Here is a 9,165-nt window from a genome sequence, read left to right as displayed (position 1 = left end):
AATGCAGTGAAGGTCACAGAAAGCCCTGAAACAGGGCCCGTGGGTCCAGGAGTGGGCACAGGGAGATGGCCTCATCCGATGGGGTGCTGGGTGTAGCTTTAGCACCGGAGGCAATAAGCAGCCAGCGGCCTCTGGGGGAAGTGATGGGGTTGGGTGGGATTTGTGGGCAACTAGAATTTGATGGTGGGGGTTGTCATGGAGATCTCTGGGGATTCAGTTATCTCTTTAAAAAATCCCTTCAAGAAAATCCCGGGAAATCTGATCCGTCCGTGATGGCAGTAGGTCTCAGGCAGCCTGGTTAAACTTCTCAGATGGAGGACAGGAGATTGGAAGTACAGATTCTTTTCTAAGAAACAGGAAAAGCTCTTTCCCTGGGGGATTAGATTGTGGACTAGAAGTGAGGTGGACCTGGCCATTCCAGCCCTGAGTAGGTTCCGGTGAGACACTCTGATCACCTAATGTGGTGGCTCTGGCGGGGATGGGGTGGGTCAGGGAGCCGTGCCCCATTATGCCTCCCACAGAAGAGGCAAGTCACTCCGACTGTGGAAGGAGTCTGTCCCCAGGGCTGCCCTCCTGGAGTGCTGCGGGGTTGGCGGCCCGCTCTGTTCATCCCTGTCCTTCCCACTGGGTGTGGACGGTTGTCAAAGCAGAAGGGGGCTCTGAGTGAAGCCACAGCCATGGAGGCCAGAGCCATAGGGCCTGTCACCTGTGTGGGAGTGCAGGGGCAGGGTCAGGTGGCCCCGTGGCTGCAGCACTTCCCACACTGGGGGCAGGGAAAGGGCCTCTCACTCAAATGGACCAGGCGGTGCTGGGAGGGGTGGGAGCATGACAAAAGGAGGCTCCACAGTCCAGGCCAGAAAAGGGCTTTGGGGTGGGGGCAGGGGCTGCTGGGAGGGACGTGGGACAGGGTCAGCTGTGACAGCAGAGGGGTCAAGGGGTAGATGGGGAGCTGGTGGTCTGTCCTGCCTTCTCCTTCTCCTCTGCCTTGGCTCCCAGCCTGTAGGGGAGGGGGATGAAGGTGAGAGCAGCCAGGAGGAGGGGGAGGCAGAGAGACCAAGGTGGCGCAGGCAGGCTGAGCCCCGCCCTGAGGAACCCAGGGCACAACTTTCCCGTTAGCAGTTTGCCAGGGTTTTGAGGGCAGCTGGGTGACAACCAAGCCCTCAGGGTTAGGCCTCACCTGGGCAGGGGTCTCCTTTGGTCCTGGGCTCTGGGGCTCAGCTTCTGCACTTAGACACATAATCTACTACGGTTTGGGGACCAAGAAGCCTGAAAGAGATAAAATGAGGGGGAGACTAACAGAGAGAGAGGCTCCCCTCCCCCACAGGCCCCCCACCTACTTCCTTCTTCCCTCCCGTCCATCCAGCCTGGTGGCACCTCCTCTGAGAAGCTCTTCCTGACCACCCTGCGGCTTCCAGTGATGCCCCTGCCCTGAGGCCTGGCATCCCTCCAAGGGGACACTTGTCATTCACTGTAAGGACCAGAGCATCTACTGCAGGGGTTCTGGGCCCCGAGCACATCAGATTCACATGGAGGGCTTGTTAATACACAACTGCGGGCCCCACCCCGCAAGTCCCTTTCCTATGCGAGGTCGTGTGGTTTCTAAGTGGCGAGGTGGAGATTTGGACCCCGATCAGTCTGAATCGAATGTCTTTCTTTCTCCACCTTGCTCCTCTGGGTAGTTGCTCTCCTTTTATCCTCTGTATCTTGTCTCTCAACAAAATAATCAGGTTCCCTTTTGTATACTTTGTGTCTCTCACTTTGCCTCACCCATAGGTGCAGGCTTCACTGACAGAGGCTGAAAGACTTGGGGAGCTATCTCAGGGAGTGGGGGTGGAACAGAATTGGAGCAACCCCCGCCCCCTTCTGCCAGCACTGGGGAAGGGGAACGCCTGGTCAGGTCAGGTCAGGCAGTCATTTTTTCTTTGTTGTGGGCAGAGGAGATGGACCTGGAGCAACAGTTCTGTATGTCACTCACATGGTGCCATCTAAAGAAACAGGCAGCCTGCGAAGTTCAGCGTCTCGGGGGCAGAGGAGGGTGACAGAGCACTGGCAGCAGAGAGGGGTCCGAGGAGGAGCGTGAGAAGCGGAACGGCGGAGAGGGTGGGCCGTGGTGTGGACTGGGGCCCTAGGAGAGGAGAGACGGGGGACCAAGGCTCGCAGGCGGCTCCAGAGTGAAGCCAGAGGGCGGGGGAAGAGGCAGAAGGGCCACCGGGTCTGGTAGGGCTGGCGAGAACGAGGAGAGTGAGGAAGTGTCGCTCCGGGCAGCCGCTGGAACCAGAAGAGAAGCCGGGTTCATTCCAGACTCTTCGGCTTCCACCTCGGTACCTCCCGCGACTCCTCGCCATCGTTTTCTCTCCCTTGAAACTCCGGGAGCGACACCCACCTTCCTCCCGCCCTCACATCCCGGGAGCGTCGCCCCCCTGGATGCCTGGGGTGGGAGAAAAGGGGAGCCAGGATCGGGGATCCAGGGAGGCGGGGGTAGAAAGGGGCTTATACGAGGGTGAAGTGGGTGTTGTCTATTTCTACAGGGCGAGAGGTCTCGGGGGTGGGCGCCCGGTCACCTGGGCTGGAGGGTACCCCCTGCGTCCGTCGTACTGAGGGTGAAAGGGACGACGGGCAGCAAACGAGAAACGCCAAGCGTGGAGTGAGGTGCCCTCGGGCCGGCGAGTCTGACGCCGAGGCTGACTCCTTAGCCGGGAGGGCCGAGACTAGACTGAGCGAGCCACGGGAATTTGGGGCGGAGTGGGGTGGGGGCGCGAAGGGCAACGGAAACAGGAAGTGAGGGGCAGAGAGGCCAAAGCGGGTGGCGGGAGGCAGCGTCAGTCCCTCCTGGGGAGGCGATCCTCTCCACCTCGCCGGGGCGTGGCGCGCTACGTGGGCCCCGGACCCCGCCCGCGGAACTCGAGGCGTGGGGGATGCGGAGCAGCGAGCGCTTTACTGGATGCCCCCACCTGGGCTCTCCGCTGCCGCCGGGACCGGCACAGAACTACAACTCCCGGGCAGCCCTCCCTCCGCTCAGCCCCGCGGCTCGGCGGGCACCGACCGGCTCGCTCGCTCCTGGGAACTGTAGTCCCTGGCCCTGCCCGTCTTCTTCGGGAGGCTACCCGGGGGCGGGATATGTGCAGGGAGGTTCTCGCAGCCCTCCCCCCATCCGCGCCTTTTCTCTCCAGCTTTAGAAACCAGCTTCTCGCAGGGACGAGGAATTGTACCCCTTCCAAACATCTCGGGCCTGCCGCGTCACCCTCTTGAGCCACTTTCCTTCTTTCCCTGTGGTATTGAAACCCGGAATCTCAGCCTGGGCATTCAGGTCATAGGGGGAAAGCTTGGGATCTGACTTCACACCTCTCGGCTCTCCACCCTGTCTCTTACAGCTTCACAGGTCCTTCCAATTTTCGTTCACATTTGCTGATCTGAAGGTTCAGGAAAATGGGATCTACACACCATGAATACCCTTTGACATTTCCTCCCCATTTCCAAGGCTGATTCTACATGATTTCTAGGGTTCCCTCCCCGATCTTTGTTTTCCTCTCCTTCTACTAACCCCCTGATAAAGAGACACAAAACCACAGGTTTCAAAGCGGAATAAAAGCAAATTTGTTGTTGTTGGTAGAAGGGCATGATGGGAAGGGCTCTTCACCCTTCCCAACATCTTGCATGGATGGGAGGTTGGGGGCAATAGAAAAGGCAGTAGATGGGGGCGCAGGCCCCACTCTGTACAATATAGAAGAATCTGATATAGATACTTTGTATAAAAGCCACTTGTCCTCATTTGTGTCCTCTTGCTGGCTGGCCGGGCTGGGGGGCTCTGGGGGACAAAGAAGCTGGGTGGTGGGCCAGGACTCAGGGACACCCCATGGTCCCCATCCCCTGGCTGTCCCCTTGAAGGGTCACTTTGGATCCTTGGTGGGGGCATAGCAGAGCTCCAGTGGTCGGGACACTTTCCAGAACTTCTCATTCACCAGCTCCAGGGTTAGCGAGCCATTCAGTGTCTACAGAGGGGGTGGATGGGGGAGGAGAGGGAAGAGGAAGGTAAGTTGGGAAAGATAGTAAAGGAAATGAATGAGAGGAGAAAAAAAAAGGAAGAAGGAATAATAAATGGGGCAAATCACGGACACGGATGATGGGGAAGAAGGATGGACAGAGAAGGGAGAGATGGGAGATGCAGAGGGAGAAGAGGGCTGGTCAGTTAGGAGGTCAGGATCTCGGTTCTGCGTCCCCAGGCCACTCTCCCTCCTCTACTCTCACACCGCTGCCCTCAGAGGCTCTCACCGTGAAAGCTCCGCCCCCGGGGGCGATGTAGATGGTATACTGCTTTTCGCTGACACCCTCCAGACTGGGCAAGGCAGGCTCTTCAGGGCCGTCACCTCCTCCGGCGCCCCCACCCTCCCCACCTCCCCCATCAGGTCCTCCGGCGTCAGAGGCGCCCCCTCCAGGCCCTCCTGGCTCCCCCGCCTCTTGCTGCTGCCTCCGTTCGAGGGCAATGCGCAGGGCCAAGTACTTGGAGAGATGGTCCACTGTGGCATTCCCAGTTGTCTTCACATACCTGGAGTGGGAGAGAGGGCAGGTTGAGGGCACAGGAAGCCTCAAATGGAGAAGGAAAGTTGGGGATTTCCCAAAGGGCCTCTGGGTTAGGGATTCTTTCTGGGTTTGGGCGAAGCCCAATTCTGATGGAAGATCACGAGACCTTTGGTTTCTCAGTGGTCTGGGGAAGGACGAAGCTCTCACCTAGTCTGGCAGTATTCTCCCTTCTCCACGAGCAGGGGGTGGGGCCGGAACACGAGCTCAATTTCTCCACCTGGCTCTGGGGGACTGGGAGCCCCGGGAGGGCTTGGGGGGCCCAGGGTTCCCCCTCCCAGGGTCCCTCCCCGGTCACCAGAGTCTTCAGAACCGGCACCCCCACCCACCCCACCAGCGCCACCTCCCCCTGTCCCTACGCTGCTCCCCCCTGCGCCCCCTCCACGGGGTCGCTTGGGAGCAGGGCCTGGGGCAGAGTCAGGGGCGGAGTCTGAGCTCACATCCTCTCCATCCCCCTCTCCCTCCCCAGGCTCTCCTTCCCCCCCACTCATCGTTGTGGTCTGATCTGACCCAGGCATCGGCCGCCTCACACGCTGGGCCCTGTGGAAACAAGTGGTTGAGATTAGAAAGCACCAAGGATAAGGGGTTTAGATTTTAAACTTCAGAGAATTAAGAGATCAGGGAAATCTTAATGATGATACCTAATATTTATTACATACTGACTACATGCTAAACACATTGTTAAGTATTTTGCACTGACTGCCTCAAATTATACAAATCCTATGGACACAGGTAATTATATCATCTCTATTTTATGGTTGAGGAAACTGAGGCTTAGAGAGATTAAATAACTAGTTTGAGACCATAGTCTCTTTGCCTCTCAAAGCGTGGTCCAAGAACCAGTAGCACAGCCTTGTAGAGATGCAGAATCTCAGGCCCAACTTGTGACCTACTGAATCAGAATCTGCATTTTTAACAAGACTCTCAGGTAATTTAGATGCACATTAACTGAGTGATGCTGGACTAGGAGGTGCTAGACTGAGTGATGCTAGACTGAGTGATGCTGGACTAGGAGGTGATTTAATTCCCAGCAGTGTGAACTCAGAGCTCATGCTCAAAAAGCACTCTACTGTTCTAACTTCCAGAAAGTTAGAAGATGAGCTATTTCCTTAAGAACAGTAGTACAAGCTACAGTTTACATCCATGATCTCCAGGCGTGACAGTTAAGACTGTGATCAGCACTCAGGATGCTGAGGCTTAGAAGCAAAGACAGCCCCAGGAGTCTGACCCACGGATCTGTCCCATCAGCACCGCTGCCACCTTCTTCGTGGCCCCCGAACCTGTGCATGGCCTGCATTCGCAGCCCCTCCTCAATGCTGGAGCTCAGCGCCTGCTGGTTGTGCAGGCGGCTGAGGCGGATGAGCACCCTGTCTTGGTGGGCCTCATATTCCTCCCGGCTGGGGTAGATCTTAGAGATCAGAGCATCGAAGTTGGGGTCTGGCCGCAGAGACCGCTTGGATACCAGCTTCTTTCGGCAGGTAGGGCACTCCTTGTTCCTGGTGTGGGAGAAAGGAGGCCCTGAGGAGTCAGTCACCAGGGCATGGAGGGTCCAACTCTTGTCCCCCTCCCCCCATCTCAAACCTGTCCCTCCTGTTACCCGCTGCGCAGGGCCGTGACAATGCAATCAGAGCAGAATCGGTGGAGGCACTCCTTGGTTGTCATCGTATTCTTCAGCATGTCCAGGCAGATGGGGCACATGAGCTCTGAATGCAGTGACCGAGGGGAAACTGCAATTTCTGTGCCATCCATGATGGCTTCCTGGAGGCGTCGATGAGTGGAAAGGTGGTGGGTGGGTTGGGGGGAAAGGGGTTTTAGAAACAAGTGGTCCATGAAATTGGAGTCTTGAGAAATACAGTGAGATGTCAGAATCTGGGTACCTCACGTTGGCCACATGAGGAAATTGGGAATTCTAAGAGTAGGAGCTTTGGAATAGGAGGATCTGAGGTTTGGTGATAGGCCTGCGGATGGGCGTGGCACAGATTTTCCATCTGTGGAAGACTTACTTGGTCAACAGAATTTCTTACAGTGCAGTCCTGGTACTACCTATATCAGAATCCCCTAGGATGCAGGTTAAAAATGCAGATTCTGGGGCTTCCCTGGTGGCGCAGTGGTTGAGAGTCAGCCTGCGGATGCAGGGGACACGGGTTCGTGCCCCGGTCCGGGAGGATCCCACATGCCGCGGAGTGGCTGGGCCCATGAGCCATGGCCGCTGGACCTGCGCGTCCGGAGCCTGTGCTCCGCAGTGGGAGAGGCCACAACAGTGGGAGGCCCGCGTACCGCAAAAAAAAAAAAAAAAGCAGATTCTGGGGTTCCATCCCTTTACTGTATCACAATGTTACAGGTAGGGCCAGCGGGAATTCCATTTTTAATAAACTCCCAAGGTGAGTCTTAAATGCACTGACCTATGATGCGGACCTGAGGAACGGGGAAGGTAATTTCAGCCTGTTTACTATCTTTCAAATGAAGATAGTAATACTTGCTCTACCTCTCTGGCACGTCTGTTTTTAGGATTAAATGAGATAAATGTGAAAACGCTTTGAAAGATTAAGGTAATTCAAAGGGCCGGGGAGTGTGAAATCGGGCAGAATGGGGCAAAAAATGGAAGAGGCTGTGAGATGGGGGTCTGGGGAAAAGGAGTAAGTTGTAAAGGGAGAATCCCTGTCACCTGAGGGGTCCGGTGGAGCTCATACAGACTCAGTTCCCACGTTTTGCTGGCATTCTGGGCATTCGCCGGCGTCGTCATGGTGACCGGGCACAGACCCCCACGAGGGCTCCACCGCCGGGGAGGAGGAGAGGTAGGCTGGGGAGTGGGGGAAGGGGGAAGGGGAGGAAGGGTGTTAGGGGGGCCGCCCCTCGCGGAGACCCCGCCCTCCCTAGGCTCCCTCCTCCGCCCCCCACTCCGCGCCGGCGCGGCCCCTCACCAGCTTCCAGCTGTCCGCGCTCCCGCCGCCACAGCGCCTCTTCCGGGGCCCGGGCTCCCCGGCCGAGTTCGCTCGGTCCGCAGCCGCTGCTCAGACAGCAGCTCCCGCTGCCGCCGCCGCCGCCGCCATGGCCCGGGCGCTGGGGCCCTACGTCACTTCCGCCTGCCCCTCCACTCCACTCCACCCCCCGCCGGCAGAGACGTCACCCGCCAGTCGCGGCGCGGGTGGGACGCGACGTGGACGCCCAGGTTCCCCACGGCCCCCGCGAGCAGCCGGCGTCCCCGGAGTCCCGCGCTACGTGGGGATCGCAGTCTCCGTCCCCTGGCCAGCACCGTCGCGCGGCCGACCTCAGCCACTGTCCCCTTCCAAGGCCCCCACTCGGGGCCTCCGCTCTGGAGGGCGGGGCCTGGGATCTCTCGGACCCCGGGAGGGGACAGAGGGAATTGGAAAAGGGGCCACCTCCCCCATTCCGCGTCCCCTGGCGGCTCTGGGGAAGGGCGCCCCTCCTCCCCACACGCAACTTCTCCATAACCCCAGCCCGGGATTCCGGGGAAAAAAGAGTTGCAGAGGAGCCTCTGCCGCTACAGTCCTTCAGTCCTGTGAACGCAACTAAGTTCCGACGTGCCCGGGATTCCCTTACCACCTTGGTGACCTGCTCCACCCTCCGCTTTGGCTCTCCCTAGACCCTCCGACCCGCTCTCCCTTCGAGGTTTGGGGGCGACGGCTCGGGACGTCCAGACTCAACTCTCGGCCAGAGCTAGAGACTCGAGAATTGCGTTTGGACAATCAAGAGCCGCGGCCCGGGGCGGGGGAGGGAGGCACACGGGAGGTATGGGGGAATGGAGACACCACGCGGAAGCAGGGACACACACACACACACACACACACACACACACACACACACACACACACACACACACACACACACACACACACACACACACACACACACACACACACGATGGGGCCCCTATCGGGGAGGGGTTGTGCGCGTGTAGGTGGGGGGCACAAGGGGCCGAATGTCTGGAGTGGGAAGCGGGCAGAAGTCTCCTTCAGGACTTCCCAGTAAAGGAAGGGGACCGGGAGGGAAGAGAAGAGGAAGGGGCAGAGCGATCCCCATTGAGGGCAGGGGATGAGAGGGATACGGGGGAAAAGAGACCGTGATGGGCGTCTGTCTCCTCCAGCTTGAACTGGGGCTCCCGGACTTGGGCTGCAACTGCCAGGGGGTGGCCTCTTTCTGGGACAAGGCAGCAGTGGGTCCCCTCGCCCCCTCCCCCAGTTCCCCCCTACTTCCCTGTCCTCGCCTTCAGTCCGTGGCCAGTCCTTATGTGGGCTCCAGAGTCGATTAGCGCGGACCCCCTCCCCTTCCTCCTCCTCCTCCCAGCCCCCTCCCTCCCTTCTGCTCTCCTCCAGCCCCTTTCATCGGCTGGCCCATTCCCCTAATCCTGGCCCCCTCCCCTAATCCCCCCCATCCGACCCCCGGCCGGCTGCAGCTATTGTAAGGTGGAGAGAAAGGGGAGGGGGGGACTCAGAGAAAGGAGAGGGGTGGGGGAGGGCCACCTGTTCCAAGACCCCCTCCCAAGGATAGACTGGATACTACGATGGGGCCATGAACAAATCACCCTTGGGGACCATAAGGACCCAGGGAATTGGGGGAGGGGACTGGGGC

At 58.8% G+C, this 9,165-nt stretch overlaps 1 protein-coding gene and 1 long non-coding RNA gene across 2 annotated transcripts; both read right to left on the bottom strand.

The window, feature by feature from the left end:
• LOC132528105 (uncharacterized) lies at nucleotides 1-2,698 on the bottom strand. The gene is made up of 4 exons (XR_009543126.1): nucleotides 2,562-2,698; nucleotides 1,976-2,125; nucleotides 1,178-1,266; nucleotides 1-997 (listed from the first exon to the last, which is right to left on the bottom strand). It is a non-coding gene; the product is annotated as an uncharacterized LOC132528105 (long non-coding RNA).
• Nucleotides 2,699-3,570: 872 nt separating this feature from the next.
• Nucleotides 3,571-7,658, bottom strand: RING1 (ring finger protein 1). The gene is made up of 7 exons (XM_060162561.1): nucleotides 7,497-7,658; nucleotides 7,241-7,375; nucleotides 6,173-6,333; nucleotides 5,856-6,071; nucleotides 4,726-5,115; nucleotides 4,270-4,543; nucleotides 3,571-3,989 (listed from the first exon to the last, which is right to left on the bottom strand). Exons 2-7 carry the CDS (start codon nucleotides 7,316-7,318, stop codon nucleotides 3,888-3,890), a joined length of 1,221 nt encoding a protein of 406 aa, XP_060018544.1. The 5' UTR covers nucleotides 7,319-7,375; nucleotides 7,497-7,658; the 3' UTR covers nucleotides 3,571-3,887.
• Between the last annotated feature and the right edge of the window lie 1,507 nt (nucleotides 7,659-9,165).

This window comes from Lagenorhynchus albirostris, chromosome 10 (genome assembly GCF_949774975.1).
Source record: "Lagenorhynchus albirostris chromosome 10, mLagAlb1.1, whole genome shotgun sequence".
Classification (NCBI taxonomy): Eukaryota; Metazoa; Chordata; class Mammalia; order Artiodactyla; family Delphinidae; genus Lagenorhynchus; species Lagenorhynchus albirostris.
Note: the sequence above shows the minus strand (reverse complement) of the source record. Positions and strands in the feature narration are given on the sequence as shown.

Excerpts from the sequence above, each read along its gene's own strand:
- RING1 (XM_060162561.1), bottom strand. The coding sequence starts at position 7,318 with ATGACGACGCCGGCGAATGCCCAGAATGCCAGCAAAACGTGGGAACTG. Across the intron at positions 6,072-6,172 it reads GTCACGGCCCTGCGCAGCGG|GAACAAGGAGTGCCCTACCT; the intron begins GTAACAGGAGGG and ends CTCCCACACCAG. Across the intron at positions 3,990-4,269 it reads CCGGGGGCGGAGCTTTCACG|ACACTGAATGGCTCGCTAAC; the intron begins GTGAGAGCCTCT and ends CCCCCTCTGTAG.